Consider the following 21,350-nt stretch of genomic DNA (forward strand, 5'->3'; position numbering starts at 1 on the left):
AGCTAGGGTTCCCATTTGCCCAGTTACGGTGGGCAATTGCCCACCAATTTACCAGGTTGCCCACCAACCCTCAGCTGGTCGCCGGAAGAAGGCCTGGGGAAGAGAGGGGGGAGTGATCGGCATCATCTATGCAATGGCATCATTTTTGGTTTATGCAGAAGTGCCAGTATTGCGCTGGGGAGACACTCTATCTCACATTAAAAAAACTATATGGAAACCAGAGGTTTTTTGTGAGTGCTAGAGCATCCCTTAACACAATGCCGGCACTTCCACATAAACCGAAAGTGACTTCATTGCGTAGATGACGCTGATTGCAGCCCCCAGTCCCGCCTCCCTAAACCTCCCTCTGGTTCCAAGGAGGGACCTGGCAACCCTAAGACCAGCCCAGACAAGGTACAGTATTTTCCCCCATCATGGACCAGAGTCAGTTCTGAGATGTGAACAAGCAAACAAGGCGAGTAGCTTCTTCCAAAGATTGGCAAGAATGCCAAACAGCAACATACAGGCAAGTTCAGAACTAGTTCTATAATTGTACATTTCCGATCCACCCACCTATATTCCTTCCTCTCAGGGGCACAGCATCCTACCCTTTTTTAAAGGCAACTTTAGATTTCTACATTTGCGATTAACACTTCAGTTTCTCTAAAGACAATGAAAATTGCACAGCATGTCCATCTGTTTGTGAAGTCATCTTTGTTTTGCACCATCCTGTTTAACGATATAACACCACCTGCAGTAATGCATGCAATACTACACAGCTCTTTTGAAAATTCTTGTCAAGACTTGTATGTTTTTCCTGCCACCTCTACTGCCTGCCATAAAGCCTTGGGCCAGGATGCAATAATGATTTTGCTTTGGCAGCATGTCATCAGAGGAGGAAAGTCCTCCTCATATTTTATCCTGGCTTCACCCATTCTCATGAATTCAAATCATGCGAAGCAAACCAGGAAGGGGCCTTCTGGATAGGGTTGCCAGGTCCCTCTTCACCACCGGCGGGAGGTTTTTAGGGTGGGGACTGAAGAGGGCGGGGTTTGGGGAGGAGAGGGACTTCAATGCCATAGAGTCCAATTGCCAAAGTGGCCATTTTCTCCAAGTGAACTGATCTCTTATCAGCTGGAGATCAGTTGTAATAGCAGGAGAAAAGAGAAGCTGCTTAGAGGCATAGAAAAACTGATTTTCCCTCTGGAAAGGCTTTATGCTGATGTGCCCAATCATCAAAAGGCTTAGGTTTTTCTGGCCCACAACATTTTGGCTCTGACTTGCAGAGATGTCTTACAGAAGCTTTAACATGCTTCCTGTCTGCTGTAATGTTTCCACTATGCTGCCATATGGCAGAGGTGGGAAATAAAGTCCTGGGTAAACCAACCCATGGAACAGGAGCACAGCTGGTTATTCCCAAACCCCCAAGCCTTTTCCACATAATGCAGCACATAATGTGCTGCTTCTCTTCCGGGAAACATATTTTTCAACAATAAGCAGAGTTTTGTGTATATGTTCTATTTGCATAATGCACCATTTTGATTTTGCTGCCTGTATTGGTTTCTTATAGCCACATGGAGGTGATTTTAAACATTTGAAATTAGGTGTCCTGAGGTTGCTGAGGATTGTATAAATTTATTTATTCATAATTTAAATTTCTAGCCCACCCTCATTCCCAGCCGAGCCAGGCTCAGGGCGGGTAACAACAGGACAATAATAATAAAACAAAAAACCCTAATATATTTATGATTAAAACCAATTAAAACCACACAGTAATTATTAATTAATATGAACCAGATGGCTTCTGTTTAACTATTAGGGTTGCCAGGTCCCTCTTTGCCACCGGTGGGAGGTTTTGAGGGTGGAGCCTGAGGAGGGCGGGGTTTGGGGAGGGGAAGGACTTCAATGCCATAGAGTCCAACTGCCAAAGCGTCCATTTTCTCCAGGTGATCTGATTTCTATCGGCTAGAGATCAGTTGTAATAGCGGGAGATCTCCAGCTACTACCTGGAGGTTGGGAACCCTATTTACTATAATTGCCGTTGGAAGACCCAATAAAGCATTCGGTGCCCTCATACATTTACCAGAAGAATAGAAAAATTGAAGGTGGGGGAGATAGGGAGACTGGCATGCGTCTGCCCTCACTTGAAGGCCTGGTAGAATAACTCAGAATTACAGGCCCTGCGGAACTCTGTGAGGTTCTGCAGGGCCCTGATGTCACTAGGAAGGGAGTTCCAACAGGTCGAGGTCAGCCGCACACTCCTTGAGCCAGGGACCACCAACAAGTTGCTATTATTCGAGCATAGCACTCTTGGGGGGGGGGGCGTATACCAGGAGAACAAAGTTCACAGTAAATTTGTGCCTCCAATGTACTTTTTATGATAGTTGCTGCTGGAGGTACCCTTAAGAAGGATCCTTTCTGTAGTTGTGAAACTCAGGCATTAGAGTGGCTAAGAATCAGGGCTTGGCATTCGTCATCTTTTTGCTATGAGGATACAGCTGAAAATGCACCACCTAGACATACGTATACATACATGCAAATATCCATGGAACTGCCATAACAGTAATGTGGGGACCAGCCCCAGCAAAAATGATGAATCCTATCTCTTTAGAACACTGGTTCCCAACCAGGGGTCCATGGACCCCCAGGGGTCCGCGAGAACTAAATTAAGGTCCGCGAAACAAAGTTATAAACCCATAATAAATTAATATTTTCAATTAAAAGTTCTCTATTATAAAAATATATATTAAAATATTATTCTAAGTTTAATGTTTAACTAACAGTTATGATTAAAGTTTATTTTCAAATTCTCAGAATTTTTATTTTGAACCTTGGGGTCCCTGCACCAAACAAAAAAGTCCTAGTGGTCCCTGGTCAAAAAAAGGTTGGGAACCACTGCTTTAGAACGAATTCTTAAATATTAGAGATGGAAAAGGTTGTGTTTGTTGCTCTGGAAATGCCATTTTTAGGGTCTCATCCATTAGGGCGAAAGAAAGGTGTATGTATGTATGTAAGTGCCATCAAGTTGCCACAGACTTATGTCAACCCAGCAAAGGGCTTTTAAAGCAAGTGAGGAGCAGAGGTGGTTAGCCGTTGGCTTCTTCGGCAGAGCCTTCCTTGGTGGTCTCCCATCCAAGTACTGACACTGCTTAATTTCCAAGATCTGACAAGATTGGGCTATACCATGCTGCCTTAGGAAAGGACTACATGGACATGATTGTGACGGGACAGAGGGAAAAGGTCTCCTGAAGGACCAGTCAAAAGGTGGGTAAACCTAACTGGGAGAGCTGTAGAGCATCAAATACGTGATGGTCTTCCTCCCGCTGAAGCAAACTAATTAGAGGAAGGGACATCCCTTACAAAACCTTTAACTTCAAGTAACAGAAGTCATTTCTTGCCCAACTGATAGATAAGATGTTGTCATCAAACCATAGTCTACTATATTGATTTTCCTTTTATATATAAAGGCCTAGCCTATCAGATCTCACAGCACCTTACCTAGTTAAGTCCCAAGCATTCAGGGTGATCAGCTACATATTTTTGCAGCAGGGAGGTTCAGAACACCCCATGAGCATCTTGCACTCTTTCAAAATTTTAAGTGACCCATATAAAGTAACTCTATGTGAATCAATGAATTACTCTACCTCATGGAAGACTGCTTTGAATTATATTCTTTTTCCCAGAGCTCAGAGGTGAGTAATTGCACCTGTCCCACTTGGCTAGACAAAAGATACTAAGCACCAGCTGAACAGGAAAGAGATTTAAAGAAAAAGCTGCTTCCAGAGTCAGCTAGAAAAACAACTTATTCCACGATCCTTTTATGCTGTGCTATGTAAAGGGATGAGTTATACAAGTTCTGCCTCTATAAAAAAAAAGTGAAAAAAATTCTGTATTAGTAAAAATACCAAGTTACTCCTTAGACATTAAAATAAACCAATCTCTGGTAATCAGATGCAAAGGCTGATGGGTACCATTCAAGACAATTCTGCTACAGTGTTATCCTTAGCAGAGTAATACCCTGCTAAGCCCATTGCTGGGGGTACCTGACAACCCTGGCACTGAGTCCCCTGAAATTTTGTGTTTGGGGAGTTCAACATGGGGGCAAAGTAGGGAGGCAGACTGCCAGAAATTGCCACCCTCCTCTTTCAGACACAGAAGTGCACTTAAGTCTTCAGAAGTGCATAGCTGAATACAAATCCACTGGTTTAAATGCCAATGAGAAAAAGTGAGAAAAACATATTTGTCCCAAAATATGTCATCAGTGGTTCAAAATACACTGCATGCTGTTCCAGTGTTCATGCATGTGCATTTTACCTAGATGCACATCAGGGCAGTGGTTCTCAACTAGTGGTACACAAACCACTGGTGGGGTGCAGAAGTAGTCTAGGTGAGGACACAGGGTTTTTACAACAATTACTAATAATTCAATCTTCCACAATCCTCATGTCCACCTGCAAGTGTGACATGTCCTCTCCAACTGACCCTACCTGCCACAGATTATCCATGTGGTATCAGAGGACTCTTGGTGTTTCTTCTAATCTCCTGAATTGTGCTTCTGCATTTTTTATGTCCTTCAAGCTTACCATACATAATAAATATAATGGATTCAATCCAGACTAGATATTTCTGCATATGCAAGACTTTCCACTCACTGAGTGTGATTTTTCCCACCTCTCCCCTCCCCTAGCAGCCCCAAATGCCTTTGAAATCCTGTTCTTAGAGGAGAGGGGACCCCCCAAAACCAAAATTGGGGGGGGGGCATTTCCAGCTGTGACCAGGGGAGAGGGGATCATGCTCCTTGAGTAGAAACCCATGTGTATACATAAACATTGGTCTAGATCCAAGCCAATACCAAAATGTCTGTAAACATAAATGTCCTTCCCAGAAACAGTGGCCTTTTTGTTTCTATCACGGAGAGACACAGGGTGTTTGAAAAAGCAATTGGTGGGAAGCAAAATACGAAAGGTTGAGAACCACTGTACTAGGGGACAAAATGCAGCTGTCCAGAGAGACTCGAGGGAGGAAGGATAATGTACAACAACAACGGGAAGGATACTATCTAGCACAAGTGGCAGTGCTTACAGAAGTGAACTTCTTTGTTTTCTTCTCTCACTTTAGCTTGCTGTGCTCCCCCATTATATGCCTTGAGACCAGGGCCCTGTGAACTAGGGTTGTCAACTGCCCAGTGGTGGTGGGTAAACTACCACCCATCCACTGGGCTGCCCACCGGCCAGGCGTACACAGACGCGGCGCACATCACTTTTGGGTGAACCCAAAAGTGACACGGACGCTCCAGCACCCTCAGCTAAAACTCTATGGAAACCATACAGTTTCGGCCGGGATTGCTAGAGCGTCCCCGTCACTTCCGGGTTAAACCGGAAGTGACGTAGGCACATCACACGCAGGCGCAGGGGCACGCCATGCCAGGCGCGCACGCACATCGCGCGCTAACGCCACGGCCCCACAAAGCTCCCGCCGGTGGAGCTGCGGGGCCTGGCAAGCCTACTGTGAAAGCTAGCACAGTTCTGCAATACCTGCAAGACAGAGATGTTCTGCCAGGCCTACAGTTGATGACAGCAATGGTTCTCTTAGGTGGCCTCCCCTTCCCCTCCCCCCTCTTCCCCCTCTTCCTTTCCCCCTTCTCTTCTTTTCCTTTCCCTCTTCCCCTTCCCTCCCCCTTCCCTTCCTATCCCTCTTTTTCCTTTTCCCTATCTGTTTTTCTCAAATTCTATCTTATGCTAGGCTTGCCAGGCCCTGCAGCTCCACCAGCGGGAGCTTTGCAGGGCTGTGGCATTAGTGCGTGATGCACACGTGCACCTGGCATGTCACGCCCGCATGCGATGCGCCTACATCACTTCCGGTTTAACCCGGAAGTGACGGGGACGCTCTAGCGATCCCGGCCAAAACTCTATGGTTTCCATAGAGTTTTAGTCAAGGGTGCTAGAGCGTCCGCGTCACTTTCAGGTTTACCCAAAAGTGATGTGTGCACTACGTCTGCGCGCGCATGAGCGCGTGTGCCCACAGTGCCCACTGGCCCTCAGCTGTCCAGCGGGCAGCTCAGTGGATGGGCGGTAGTTTACCCGCTACCACCAGGCAATTGGCAACCTTTTCTTATGCCCATCCTTTAACACCCTGTGGTTCTCCACACTGGGTCTGCATGGTTCTCTAAACCTGGAAATGACATCATCATTTGAGAGCCATGGTCAGGGCGCCATCATTGTCCCTCGATGATCTAATGTTTCAATATTTATATGATGGATGATTATTTCAATTGTAATTCTGTGTTGTTAGCCACCTTGAGCCAGCTTTAGTCGGGAAGGGCAGGATAAAAATATAATAAATAAATACACCAATAAGTAGATCCCCATCCCCAGAAAAAATGGGAATTTACAGTGGGAACGGAAAATCAGCAAAAAAGTTGCTTCACCTTCTTTGCCTGCAGAAAACATGGGTAGGATGAACCTCAATGCTAGTTACTCACAACAAACAAATTTTTAACAGGGCATTGCAAAAAAAAAAAAAGTGACAAATTAGGGACAATGATTTATGAGGGAGAGATACTGGAAAATATCAGCTACCAGAAAATAGTGATTGCCCCAGGTAAAAAAGGATAGTTATAGCATATACAGAGTTTTCAGAATGAGGTACAGCAGTTCCAGGGGAAAGACATACAAGCCGGGTAAAGCAAGACATTAGACTGTGCCAGGGAATAGCTAAGAGCAGACTCTTTTTCTAACTGAGGATCAAAGCAACAGCCACATCTGTTGTTATGGTTATATGCTGCCACTACCCCCGCCCCCTCAATACATCTTCAAAGTTTTACACAGTACAGTACTTTACACATCGGCATAAACTTTGGGACTCTTGGGCCATCTCCAGGGTTAAAGGATATCTGTTGACATTAACATAATGTTCATCCTTAGTGTACGCTGCACCTCATTTTCATCACCAACACTTCCTGTTTTAAAAGGTCATAAAAGGAATGTAATGGGCATGTAAAAGCAGAAATGAGTCAAGCTTTTACCATGGACTGATGCTGATAATGCAGTTGAATGATACTGTACTTGCAATGGTTTGTAGGCAAGTATGCAATTCAAAATTAGAAATGGTCCACAAGGCAAATGCTTTTTCATTAATGTCATTGGTGACAGAAGAATAAAACAAAAACAACATATCATGTATAGGGTTGTCAGGTCCCTCTTCGCCACCGGCGGAAGGTTTTTGGGGCGGAGCCTTAGGAGGGCGGGGTTTGGGGAGGGGAGGGACTTCAATACCATAGAGTTCAATTGCCAAAGTGGCCATTTTCTCCAGGCGAACTGATGTCTGCCAGCTGGATATCAGTTGTAATAGCAGATCTCCAGATAGTAACTGGAGGTTGGCAACCCTAATCATGTAACGGATTGCAATTACAAATAACCTCCAGATCCCCCTAATAATTTTTAAAGGGAAAAAAGGACACATTTCCTGTCTTTCTGAAACGAGTCTTTCAAAATGTGTCAAGTGTCTCACAATGCATGACAGGTTAGCTGTTTGTAGCCATTCCCCTAACCTCCCTAATACCAGGATTTTCTCTGGGGCTTCAAGGCACTCTCTCCTTCCTTACAAATTTTGAAGACAACCTGTCTTGTTCATTTAATACGAAACTTGGAAGACAGGAAGGGGGGTGGATATCTTTTCTCCTAATTAAGACTACAAAAGATTTTAGGTTTTTAAAACTAAAATAACTGATGTTAAACATTCCTTCCGTTCTTTCTAAATGTCATATTTGGCTAAGGATAATTTTAAAAAACCCTTGTGTTGTATGTCTGAAAAACAGCCACCTGAATGCTTCTCTCATTTGTCTGCTTTTCCAAGACAGCCTTAGCATTGGAAAGAAAAATATATTCCTTTTCCACTTTAGGAGTTTCTGTTTGCTTAAGAAGAAACACTGGCCCTTGGAAAAGCAGACTCTGGTAACTGTGCTCTGTTAATCTGTAGCCTTAGTTCTGCTTCACACGCTGCAGAGCAGCAAATATATATTTGCTATCATGGAGTGCTGAACCACAGGCAATCCTAGCTCCCCATACAGGCATGCTGCACTTAGTTGGAGATACTAGAGCTTTGATCCCATCCAGGCTACTAGCATGGCACTCAAACTCCAAACACACCCAGCATAATCCAGAAAAGTCATAAACATGCCTAAATCCCATTTAAATTATTTGCATTTATGCCTGGCCAGCTCTCTCGGGTGTACCCATTGTGTCGAAGTATGTCCTACGGTTTGCTGTCCAAGCCTGTTTCATATTTCAGTACATTTAACACTATCTCCAAATTGTTCTGAATATCCATACTTTTTAAAAAAAAATTAAAATCCAATTAAAACAGCTAAAATATAGCAATTGCTCTGGTGAGTTTCAAGAACAGAGAGTGTGATGTATTGTAACCACCAATCTGTGCATTCTCTGAACATGGTCCTTGGCTGCCACTGTTGAAATACAACTCTGAATGGAACTTAGACCCATGTCATTATCCCAATGTGAAACAGTCCTGAGGAGAATTGGGTTTCCCTAAGGGGTGTGCATTTGGATAGGCTGAACCATATTTTTTCTGGCTTTTTCAGGTCCATTTTACCCTAGGGGAATCTTTGAGGGACTCTAGGGAGGCTGCGTTTTGAGATAGATAAAACAAATTTGCAGCATAGCTTCAGGTGACTCTCCTTAGAAGAACTCCCGTGTTTGGTGAAGATTGGGTTAGGGGTCCAATTTTATGTGTGTGTGTAAAGTGCCGTCAAGTCGCATCCGACTTATGGCGACCCCTTTTTGGGGATTTCATGGCAAGAGACTAACAGAGGTGGTTTGCCAGTGCCTTCCTCTGCACAGCAACCCTGGTATTCCTTGGTGGTCTCCCATCCAAATACTAACCAGGGCTGACCCTGCTTAGCTTCTGAGATCTGACGAGATCCAGGTTAGGGCAAATTTTATAGAGCCCCATTTTTTCTCTATTAGAAACAATGGAGAATGGATGGAGGCACCCTCTTTGGAGACCCATAAAATTGGACCCCTGACCCATTCTTTACCAAACTTGGGGGTTCTTCTAAGTAGAGTCAACTGAAACTATGCTACATTATCCTTTTTGGTGTTGCCCTCTGGATAACAGTCATCAATGAATCTATAGATCGTTCACTGCTTCAGTTCTTACGAAAACTCCTAAATGCCCCTCGATGTGTTGCTGGCGTTACTCTTCGTTCCGAGCTTGGCCAAATGTCACTTGAAGCTAGGGCGTGGTTGGCCGCCTTTAAACTACACCTTAAATTGTGCTTTAGCACTGAGGGGTTCCTAGCTTCTCTGAAGCATGACCCTTTTAAATCCTCATGGCAAAAAATCTTAGATGAGAAACTGTCGTTGTTGGGCTTCTTGCAGGATATGTTATTAGATCTTGGGAAAACTGAAGCTTTTACCAAAATTAAAAAGAGCATTAAAGAGCTCGGTTATAACAGCACTACCTTTTGTGCTCGTCACATCTGTTCATCCCAGTTCTTCGGACTACCCCCTCCACGTGGTCTGCCTGCCTATACATATTATCTGACAACTCCTCGTCTCTGTAGAGCTTTTTGCTTGGCTAGATTGAATGCTAATCCTTCTATGGTAATGCAGGGCAGAATTCTGAATATACCATACTCAGACAGGATCTGCCCTTGCTCTTCTGGGTCTATTGACACATTAGCCCATGCCCTTTTGGAATGCTGCTTTTACGAGGAACTTCGATCGCACTATATTCCCCCCCTTTTAATATACAAATCCAATGCCTCTGTGACTGACATAATGCCTTTTTTACTAAGCGACAGGGACCCCAAGGCTACATTGTCAGTGGCAAGATTTGTTTCAATCCTTATATCCCTCCAACACTAGATATATGCTGCTCAAGATCAATTGATCAAGGAGCTTCTAAGGGATAAAAGGAAAGGAAACTATGCTGCAAATCTGGTGGCTCTACTTTAACCTCCCCTCCAGGTCCCCACAAAGATTTCCCATAGGGTTTAATAGACCTGAATAATTTCAGATATTCAAAAAAAGCTTGGAAAAACCCAATATTGGTATGGGGATTCGGCTTTTTTGAAAAATTTTGGGTCTTTTAAACTTGAATCTGAAAAGTACCAAAATAAAATTTGGTGCACACCCCTAGTTTCCCCAATGAGCCAAATACTGTCCTCTTGGGGCCATTACAGGTAATGAAATGGCACAAGGGAGGCTGAAGCCCCTTTTCTATTTGCACTGCAGTCCCAGTCTGATTCAGACACCACACACTGGAAATAAGGAGAACCTTATTTTTATTGTTAAATAGCTAGCTTTTCTCCCTAATCAAGGACCCAAAGCAGGTTTTCACATTGTCCCCCAGTTAATCCTCACAACAACAACCTTTTGAAGGTACACTAGGCTGAGAGATTGTGACAAACCCAAGGTCACCTTGTAGGCTTCACTGGCAGAGCAGGGATGCAAACTTGGTCGACCCAGGTCCTAGTCTGACACTGCAACCACTATGCCCCGCCAGCTACACAGAGTAGAGACCTCAGGCCCAGATTGTGTACTTCATAATGTGCGAGTGACTTAGCTATTTTAAATTTAATAATCATGATGGAACATGGCAGAGGAGGCACTGGGGACACAACTTGAGAGAGGCCACAAGCTTTCACAGCTACCTTCCTCCTTGTCCTTCTTTATCTTGACTTCTACGTAATAATCCTGACTCACTGATCCAAGAGAAAAAAAGAAGGATAATCTAATGGGAGTCCTCTTACACAGTGTAAATACAAAATACCTGTTACCACTCAACCAGTTTTTTCCTCTTTTCCATCTTCATGAGACGCATGAACACATGAAGCTGCCTTCTACTGAATCAGACCCTTGGTCCATCAAAGTCAGTACTGTCTACTCAGACCGGCAGCGGCTCTCCAAGGTCACAGGCAGAGTCTTTCACATCACCTACTTGCCTAGTTCCTTTAATTGGAGATGCCGGGGATTGAGCCTGGGACTTTCTACATGCAAAGCTGAGGCTCTACCACTGAGCCACAGCCCCTTCCCAACACTGGGAACAACCCTATTCATATATGAAAACAGTTAAACAAGCAAGCACCATCCTTCCAGCTCTATGGACCCATTTATATAAAGGTTACATTTTGCTTATATGTGAAGTTCAGTGCCAGCGTTAACTTCAGTTTGTGCAGCAGGTACCTGTGACTTGAACACTCAAGCCACATTTCACATACGATAGTGTGCATGCTTTCACCCGTGCTGAATTATGAGGACCACTGGACAAACAATGCATCAAAGCTCATGTGTTTTTTTAAATAATAAAACTAATCCTCTGTGAGCAAAATCAGGTAAATTACCTTGTGCCTACAACCCCTTGGAAAAAAAGCTCAATTTCAAAGGTTAATACACAAAACAAATATGCCCAGCTAGCTCAAAGGCTTGAATGTAAAATATATTTGCAGATTTGGGTGATGTTTTAAAGGTCCTGGCCAAGTTTTAATGGGCTGTCACACACGAGCGGTTATGAAAGACTTACAATGAACCAAGCTGATAAGCTGATTTGATTTGAATTAACTGCATGAGATTGCCGCTTTGAAAGCTGGCCGAAAGAGGCAGAGGCAAAAAACATTCTTACAAGCCATTGGGATGGCTGCTTCAGAGGCAAAGAAGTGTGGGAGGTAGGGGAAACTAATTGAGAGATGCATTTGTTTGAGTCTGACATCTTTTCCCCTGAAGGAACCCAGCACAATAGAGGTGGGCTCTCTATTTATTCTTGCAATAAAGCAGCCTAATAAGCTTGTGTTTGAGGCTTTGTTCCTGTCCGATGCTTTTCACAGATAACTTTAAAAAAATAATGTCGGCAGTTAGCATTTGGGGTTGCATTGATCAACCATCAAGCTTTCTCCTACGGTTGCCTACTTCATGGCTGTTGATTAGAGCATTGCAGATCTTGAAACTATTCCTTTCATTTACCACTCAAGGAAGCTTCTCACAGTCAAGGGCATTAAAAAGAATAAGAAAGTGAAGTTGGTATCTAAAATGAGGAACATGTAAAATGTGTCTTATTACTTGGTCTGAATTTGCTACATTTCATTGACTTTTTTTTAAAAAAAAGGACAATCCTGATAACATTATGGCCAACCCATTGTGCTTCTATGGTTTCTGCGATGTTTTCTATCTTTTTCTGATTTGTTTGGTGATTTTTTAAAAAATTAAACACAATTGCTGTTCTGTGTGCTAGTCAATAACTCCTTGAGTGTTTTCCAGGACTACTCCTCCTTTAAGATTCCTCCAGCTGAGTCACTTCCTAATCTCTGCAGCATGACTATTTTCTTAGAGTCAGCGTGGTGTAGTGGTTAAGAGCCGTGGACTCTGATCTGGAGAACCGGGTTTGATTCCCCCCTCCTCCACGTGAGTGGCGGAGGCTAATTTGGTGAACTGGATTTGTTTCCCCACTCCTCCACGTGAAGCCAGCTGGGTGACTGTTAAGTCCGCGTGGGGAGGACACACGAGGTCGGAGACGGAGTTCAAACAGCAACTGCGTTCATTGTGAACAGGAACAGAACTGGAGAACACAGTGCAAAAGGCCCTGCTTATATGCCCCCCTGGCCGCCCGTGGCCACTCCCCCCCGATCCATGCCGGCTTAGGGCCAATGGCACGCGCCGGTTTGGGCCAATGGCGCATGCAGGACTTAGGATCCTTCATTCAGGACTCAAGCTCCTAAGTTCCCCCTGCATATCGCCTAACTATATACATACATAACAGTGACCTTGGGTGAGTCACACCCTCTTTGCCCCACCTATCTCACAGGGTGTCTATTGTGGGGAGAGGAAGGGAAGGTGATTGTCAGCCGGTTTGATTCTCCCTTAAGTGGTAGAGAAAGTCGGCATATAAAAACCAAACCTCCTTCTTCAGGCTCCTATGGATCAATGGTGAATTTGCATTTCTTGTAGTAAGAGAGTTAGGAACTGTTTTTTCCCCCTTGTAGCAAAGCAATATGTAGGAATAAGATTATTTTTTTCAGATTCTGAGCAGCAGCTTTGGTTTGCTACAGATATTTTAAAAAACACTTTTTAACACCCCCACCCTTTGGAACTGATAATGAATTACTCTAAAAATTCAATGGAAAATGCAGTGAGGTCAGGGTCTTTGCTGAACGAAATTTACTTTTGAGTAGATATTTAACAGGATCTTGGCTCTGGAGGCGGACAATCCACAGTGCCATGTGATGCCCCAGTTTCAATTCTAGCTGAAGAACAGTAATTCTTTAACAACATTCATGTCAAAATTGCCAACCTCCATGTGGGGCCCGGAGTTCTCCCAGAATGACAACAGATCTCCTTACTACAGAGATCAGTTCCCCTGGAGGAACCGATGGCTTCAGAGGAAAGACTCTACGGCATCACATCCCCGCTAAGCTTCCTCCCCTCCCTAAACTCCAATTTCTCCAGACACCAACCTCAAATCTCCAGGATAGTCTCATAGGACTTTGGCTTTGTGATACTCAGATAAAATGAATGTGTCAAACATTTAGCTTCTGGTTACCACTGATTTCAGTAGGGCTTAAATTGTGCATAGTTGGGTGTTTGAGGTATAAATAAAGTTCTTACAATGCCTGCCTTATTACAGAGCATTTTAACTCAGGACATTTGAGATGCTTTTCAGCAGTTCTCCATTTTTTTTCTAGTATTCTTAGCAATAATAAGAACGCTGAAACTATTTTTCAGTAAGTCTAATAAGTCTCAAGGGTAAACAAAAATGAAAGGAATGCAACAAATAGCAGAATCAAATACAAAACTGTTGCACTCATTTAAAGGAGCTTTCACCTTTGCACAGTGACTACCCATCTACATTATAATTAATTTGTAATGCATTACACACTACTCAATAAACTTTGTAATTAAGCCTGCCATGGAAAACATAAGAACATAAGAAAAGCCATGCTGGATCAGATCCATCAAGTCCAGCAGTCTGTTCACACAGTGGCCAGCCAGGTGCCTCTAGGAAGCCCACAAGCAAGGCGACTGCAGCAGCATCCTGCCTGTGTTTCACAGCACCTAATACGCATGCTCCTCAGATACTGTAGAGAATAGACATGCATCATGACTAGTACAAGATAGCAGATCTAAAGTATACCATGCAGTTCACACAACCTCAGGTTATCCAAAAGATATTTCATCCTGCTTGTTACACTATTTAATGTAAAACATTCATTCTTGTAATGGAGTGTAGCTAAGGGAAGAGCAGAACAACACATTACATGTAGTTTTGTAATGAGGAACTGTTTTTAACAGGTTGCAGCCATGGAGTGTTGACTTAAGAGCAGACCAGCACGCGAGAAGAGGGTTGCTTAATTCTTTCTCCTGACATCATTTAAACATTAAAATCGCCATCCTCAAACTGTTCTTACCTCCTTTAAAAAACTATGAGAACCAGTTAGTTTCCCACTAGGGGTAAAAGCAGCCCGGGTAGCAATTTTCCGTGGAGCAATTTGTAAGGGAAAACGTCCCTTTAAATTGCAGCTCCTTCCCTTGGAAAGTAGTCATGTAACAACATATAACCTGCAACATATAACCTCTAGGAAATTTTCATGCACGATAAACTGTCAGGTGTCATATGATCACTGCATCAGTTTTCATAAATCCCAGTGTCTATGAGCATGTACAAAAGGACAAAACCAGAGACTTGATAGATCTTACCCGGTTGATGTACTCAGGCTGAATTCCTAAACCTATGTTCCTTACTTGAAATATGTAACATCTCACGCCAATTTGAACATGTGAAACAAGCTTCACAAACTGAACATTAGAGACGGAGCTTTTGTATTCCCTGATATGGCTTCAAACAGATTATTTTTCTGAGGAAGCAATTCCCACATCCATCTGTGAGTCATCACGTAACATTAGGCATATATGTGAATTATCATTTATAAGTGGGAGCAGTTATTGTATTTGCTCTGAGGATGCTGATGGAAACAGACCTGATAAATTCACTTCCTCCCTAACACTTAAACAGCTTGCCATGTAATCTGACGTCATTTGCATTGAGAGTTTCTAGTGCCCATCGTAGAGGGGGGGAAATCACAATGTGATGATTACTTCATCATATAGCGAGCATTCCTAAACATTCGGTAGGTGGATGATTTCACCATAGGGATGCTGTTGATTCCCTTGCTGGACATAACACCTGCTTTTAGAAAGAAAATTGTGAAGCAAATATAGCCTTTGCTGTAATAGTACATTAAAGTTGTGGAAGGTGGTCCAAACAGTTGTACTGATGATTGTCAAAGTGGTCTTTTCACAGATGTCAAACAAAAAGATGTGATGAGTATTATATATACAACTTTCTATATTGTTTGCCACTTGATTGGGTGGAAATACATGAATCAGCTTAGCACAGAGACAGGCAATTATGTTCTCTATCAAGTGTGCCAAAGATATTGATGTTAATGACAGAAGATAACAGGCACTCCTGATGAACCATTGAAATTAACTAAAACTCTATAGACTCCGGAGCTCAAGGAGTATTCATTTAGCTATGGCAGCTCTCTAAAGGTAAAGCCAAATATTGTATTTTTACTACTACTTCGCCCAGTGTCTCGACTGCATAGAAACATAGTAAACAGAGCTGTAATTTCAAAATATATTCTAACTCACTTGAAGACAATCTCCTCTATTTAGGTTTTAGATTCATTAGAGTTGGTCTACAGAAAAAAAAAATACTGTTCCAATGCCACTGTCAAAGAACATACACTATCCAAACTCACTGAGTTTTCAGACTCTGGTGAAGAGTATGTCTACATTTCACTGAACAACAGAATGCAAGTTGCTGTATTTACTCACCGCAGTGTGTCCAGCACAGTAGGTGTAGCTAGCATGGGACTGGTAGTGCAAGCTTGTTCTTGGGAAAGTGTATGTGTTCCAAAGAGGCTGGCTGCTGTTCCACTGTGAACTAAAGCCAGGGCTCATGGTCACCCGATATTTACTGTTGTGGTACGTTCTCACTGTGGAGTTGGGCTATGAAGAGAGAAAGAAAATCAAATATAAAATACAAATAAATGTGGTGTTGCATTTGCACAGCACATAAAATTTTATACTGGAAAGGTGGGAATAACTGACAAATCCATGAACATAAGTATCTAGGAACCCTGGACTACAAGGTGATCCACAAGGACTATCAGGGAGAGTCAATCCTATTCTTTTCCACTGGTACTCCCTCCCTAGGGACTCCGTTTTCCCTCTACTCCTGTTGGCACTGGCTTCATTTCCCCCACTACATTCAGGTCCATTTCCCCCTCCCCAATGATCTCTTCCTTCTGACTGTGTCGGTGGATGGCACCACTGCCAAATGTTGGCTGCCATTTTGCATTACCATGGCAACCCTGAATGCCACATGCACAAACATCACTCTTACAGATGCCTGAGGGAGTGCTCCAGTCAACATTTCTAACAAATTTGATTTTTCTACAAACCTTTTGGAGGTCATTAATTCATAGGGTTTCCATAAGTGGGAAGCAACCTGACAGCACTTAATGCACACTCACAAATCCAGGGGCTCCCTTTGCTTTGCAGTACCTTAAACTATAGACTTTGGTGGTCTTGTAATGCAGTTTTTATTTTTATTTTTATCCTGCAAGGGGGGCAGACCGTGACTAGTAGATACGAGGCTGTAAAATCTATTATTCTGAATTATCCCAGAATTCTGGAGGCTAAGTAGGCCTCCTACCAAAGCCACAATTTAACCATGATCCTCCAACAAAGAGGGACATAAAAACTGTCATAATCCAGGTAGCAGTAAAAGCACAAGAGTGGATAATCCCACAGGTTAACTGACATAACAGGTAATTCACACAGTTTAAGTCAATGTAAGAAAACACAGACATACATTATTGAATGTAGAGAATTGCATAAAAGTGATTGCCAATATTTAATAGTAGAACTTCGCAGACATTCATGAAGGATGACAATCCATCAATGTTATGTATTGACAGTAATACCTATATTGCATGTCTTCTTGCTGAGACCCAGTTCACACATGTAATCAGAGGTGCAGTTTATATCAGACTGCCCCATACACATTGTTTCTACTTGAGTGCGGCTGTTACCGCACTAGGTATTACCAGCGATGTATTAAGAGTTTGAAATTTTTATAAAAAATACTGTTCGCACTTTCTGTGTATTTCCATCGATGTATTAAGAGTGTGAAACTGTTATAAAAAATACTGTTCATACTTTGTTTGGCCCCTTTAGCTGTGAAAACGTCTTCCAACCATTTTTTAGCCGTGGCATCCAAAAACCATTTAAACCGATGTTTTTTATAACATTTTCAAACTCTTAATTCATCGCTGGGAATACCTAGTACGGTAACAGCCTACATTTTGTTCCTTTTATGTTCTTCTTAAAAAATGTATTAATGGCTTTGTTGCCGAAAATAGTGATGGTTTCTCATGTTTTATCATTGGGATCGTTATTAGCAGGTACTGATTAGTAATTTGATTTTTTTGAAATTATGAGTGGAAGCTGCTTGTAACAGCTAAGAGGTGGATATTGAAATATTTAAAATAAATAATTTTACAATGTCTAATTCGTGGTCAATGCAGCATTTTTTCGAAGCAGGTCCCCCTACATGTTTTGGGTAATTTTCAGTTAGAACGCACCCACTTTTTATGACTGCTGCATGGAAAGAGAGACATTCATATTTGCAATTTCAATCCGCTTACTGCATTGTTGAACATATGTGTGAATTGGGCTTTTAAAAGTCAGTCAGGAGGCTCAGAGTTCATTACAAATTCATTACTACAGAACAATTAAGTGGGACCTTAGGATCATGTCATGTGTGTGTGTAAAGTGCCGTCAAGTCGCAGCCGACTTATGCCGACCCCTTTTGGGGTTTTCATGACAAGAGACTAACAGAGGTGGTTTGCCAGTGCCTTCCTCTGTCTACACAGCAACCCTGGTATTCCTTGTGGTCTCCCATCCAAATACTAACCAGGGCTGACCTTGCTTAGCTTCCAAGACCTAATGAGATTGGGCTGTACCATGCTGCCTTCCCTCCTAGGATCATGTCATACTCACATTAAAATGGTCCAAGAGGTAAATTTATACACTGTGAGCTATACATTTCAAAAGAGGGCTGAAATTCTAGACTGCAAGGACAGATAACTCTTTCCACCATGGACAAGATCTCTCTCCTGTTTTCACACTCACCGTGTATGACTCTTAAGTAACCAAATATATGCAATACCTACTCAGAAAGGCCATCCCATTTTATTTTTAGCTACGGTGTACAAGGATGCTCCCTGTGGGGGGCACATTCCCTCACCACAGCGTTCAAATGAGTATCATTCCTCAAAGCTGCTTTCTGCAGAAGTGTGAAGGATTTTTTCTATATATCCTGTACTTATTGGTTGAGATTCCTGGGGCTTAGAATGGGTTGCAGTTTTAGTAACACGGGAAATCAGATAAATCCACAGTCTTACTCTGTCAGAAGCTGTATCTAGCTAGCGAAAGAAAGTCCACCTTAAGACTGGGATCCAGTTTTAAATTATGAAAACCATGCAGGGATGGAAGGGATTAAACACCTTTATTCTCCCTGCGTGGTTGGGGTCCCTCAAAGCTGAAATTTGTCTTTGATGTCTCTGTCACCTCTTCTTTGCCACGCTGAACTTCTCGTACAATTAGGCTAATGCGCAAATGTGCTTGATATGAAACCAAAGAAGTAATCTTAAAATAGTTTGAATCTGTAGCCAATGTGTGTATTACATCCACATTAGAGAAATATAAAAAGAACGCTGGCTCATGTCTGGAAAATGTCCAGACCATGCTACCAAAAAATGCTTAGCATCAACCATTATGAGCCAGGGGTTCACCTTGGCTGGATGAGCTCCAGTGTTTCATTGGCTGGGTTCTACTTTGGGCAACAGGAATGAATGGTGTTTGCATGCAGATTGCCTTTGCCGCACTCTGAATAGTCTCATCTGTACTTCCACATCTGTGATAAGACGGCAGAGTTTCCAGTTCAGAAGCTGTGGCTTTGTCCCCCCCCCCCCGAAAAAGTTTAAATTCGAGTACCTCTGTTTTTATCAATTAATTTCTAAGATTTGGACATGCCTACAAGCCATGGGAAATTCACTGTGGTGGAAAAGCCACTGTTTTAGAGCCTAAAAAGGTAAAGGTCCCCTGTGCAAGCACCGGGTCATTCCTGACCCATGGGGTGACGTCACATCCTGACGTTTACTAGGCAGACTTTGTTTATGGGGTGGTTAGCCAGTGCCTTCCCCAGTCATCTTCCCTTTACCCCCAGCAAGCTGGGTGCTCATTTGACCGACCTCGGAAGGATGGAAGGCTGAGTCAACCTTGAGCCGGCTACCTGAAACCGACTTCCGTCGGGATCGAACTCAAGTCGTAAGCAGAGCTTGGACTGCTGTACTGCAGCTTACCACTCTGCGCCATGGGGCTCAAAATAATCAGGAATGCATTTTCAATTGATCTGAGAAATCATAATGAGACATAAAGACAACAGGCTGTCCTTCATCTGGTCATTATCAAAGCAATAAAAATGTTACTATTTTTTGTAGTGATGGACAACTAACTATGGTACAAAAGCAAAATCCTGCCAGTAGATTTGCCAACAAAGGAAATAAGGAGAGACAAACCAAAACAGGAAAAATTCATTAATGAATAAATGCTACACAGATAGTATAAAAAGGATACTTTTCTTCTCACACACTATTTACCACAGAAATATGAGTTTGTGCACTAACAGCACAATCCTAAAAACACTTTCCTGGGAGTGAGCCCCAGTCAGTAGACTTGAGTAGGATTCTGACAGACCTGTTTAGGATGGCACTGAAAATGACTTTCCAGGAATGCTTCACTTCCCACAGATTTGGGAGCCTTCCCCCAAAAGAACAGGGTATTTCCCCCCAATCTGGCTGTTCCCAGCAACTCAAACCAAGCTTTTCTCTTTTGTCTCATGTCAGTGATGCCCGCAGAGCGATTTCTAAAGATTTAACTTACAACTCTCCAAACACAAAAGCATAAGAACGAACACTAAAGCTACACTAAATTCTCATTAGTCATAGTATATGACAAGTGGTTACTTTGTTCATTTTGAAGAGGTTTTTGGAGGGAAACACTGCCCTTATTCTTAAAGGAGACTTTTTTTTTCCAAATCAAACCCTTTATAGGACTGTGAATCATGGCAAATCAAAGGAAAGGTTGCGGCTAGAAAGAGTTTGCTAAAAAAAAAAATCCTTTCCCCCCCATAGGAATACAAAATGAATTCTTTTTTTCTTTGGCCTTTTACTTATCTTTTTATATCACTCCTCAAAAATAAATCTCATCTTTCATAACAGATTTGAATCACTGCTGAAAACAAAAGCACCAGCTCCTTGTGGGTTTTACTACAAAGGGTTGACAGTCACTTTTAGAATAAGGAAGGATGTATCCAGATTTACAATTAGAGCTCTCTGATCCAGGCTCCTTAGGGTTAGTTTCTAGAGTTCAAGTATAGGTCCCAAAAGGTACTCCTCTGCTGGCAAGAGCAGAAGACTAAACTTCTCATATTTACATTGGGACTGGCCGATCCACAGAATTCACAGAGCCTGCAAATTAAGTTACAATAGCGCAAGTCTTTAAGGCTGTACCCAAAGACGATTCCCCCTTAGATAGCTCTTTATCAGAGATTACAGCCTTTGGCTGTAAGGCTTCAAATTCCAACCCTGGATTTTCTGGTAAAAGTTTATCCAGTTTACACTAAGGTTGCCAACCTCCAGGTACTAGCTGGAGATCTCCTGCTATTACAGCTGATCTCCAGCTGATAGAGATCAGTTCACCTGGAGAAAATGGCTGCTTTGGCAATTGGACTCTATGGCATTAAAGTCCTTCCCCTGCCCAAACCCTGTCCTCCTCAGGCTCCACCCCCAAAATATCCAGGTATTTCCCAACCTGGAGCTGGTAACCCTAATTTACATGAACCTTCTTGTCATACTAGATCTGTTTATTTGCAAGCATGAATCAAGTTATGTTTCAAATAATTTAAAATTAGCATATATATGGTTCATCAATGCAACTAAACAGAAAGTTATGCTGAGTCTGGGTTAAGAAAGCTGGCACTGCTTGCTGAATTCAAACCAAGCCTTCATTTAACCCTATCCCTCTAAAAACTGGCATGAAAACATACATACATCCTTTTCCACATCCCATGACGGATCCTTGCCCATAGACATTTGACTTCATCACTGGTTTCCATAACAAACCAGTCAATTGTGTCCTCCATCAGAGACCCCAAACCAGACCAGTGATTAAGGAGCAAGCCCAAGTAGGTCTGTTCAGAAGTAAAACCCTATTTTGTTCAGTGGA

The 21,350-nt window shown here is 42.6% G+C and overlaps 1 protein-coding gene across 3 annotated transcripts in view; it reads right to left on the minus strand.

Annotated features, from left to right (window-relative positions):
* Positions 1–15,998, minus strand: part of RBMS3 (RNA binding motif single stranded interacting protein 3) — a 675,371-nt gene extending 659,373 nt beyond the window's left edge. For 2 of the 3 annotated variants that reach the window (XM_056857448.1, XM_056857446.1), the window contains exon 1: positions 15,831–15,996. In XM_056857448.1, coding sequence (XP_056713426.1) covers positions 15,831–15,956 — 126 coding nt within the window. In that variant the 5' untranslated portion in view covers positions 15,957–15,996. Of the gene's footprint in view, positions 1–15,830 lie in introns of all 3 variants that reach the window. The other variant, XM_056857449.1, reaches the window with a different exon arrangement.
* Between the last annotated feature and the right edge of the window lie 5,352 nt (positions 15,999–21,350).

The sequence above is a fragment of the Euleptes europaea genome, chromosome 11 (assembly GCF_029931775.1).
Source record: "Euleptes europaea isolate rEulEur1 chromosome 11, rEulEur1.hap1, whole genome shotgun sequence".
Classification (NCBI taxonomy): domain Eukaryota; kingdom Metazoa; phylum Chordata; class Lepidosauria; order Squamata; family Sphaerodactylidae; genus Euleptes; species Euleptes europaea.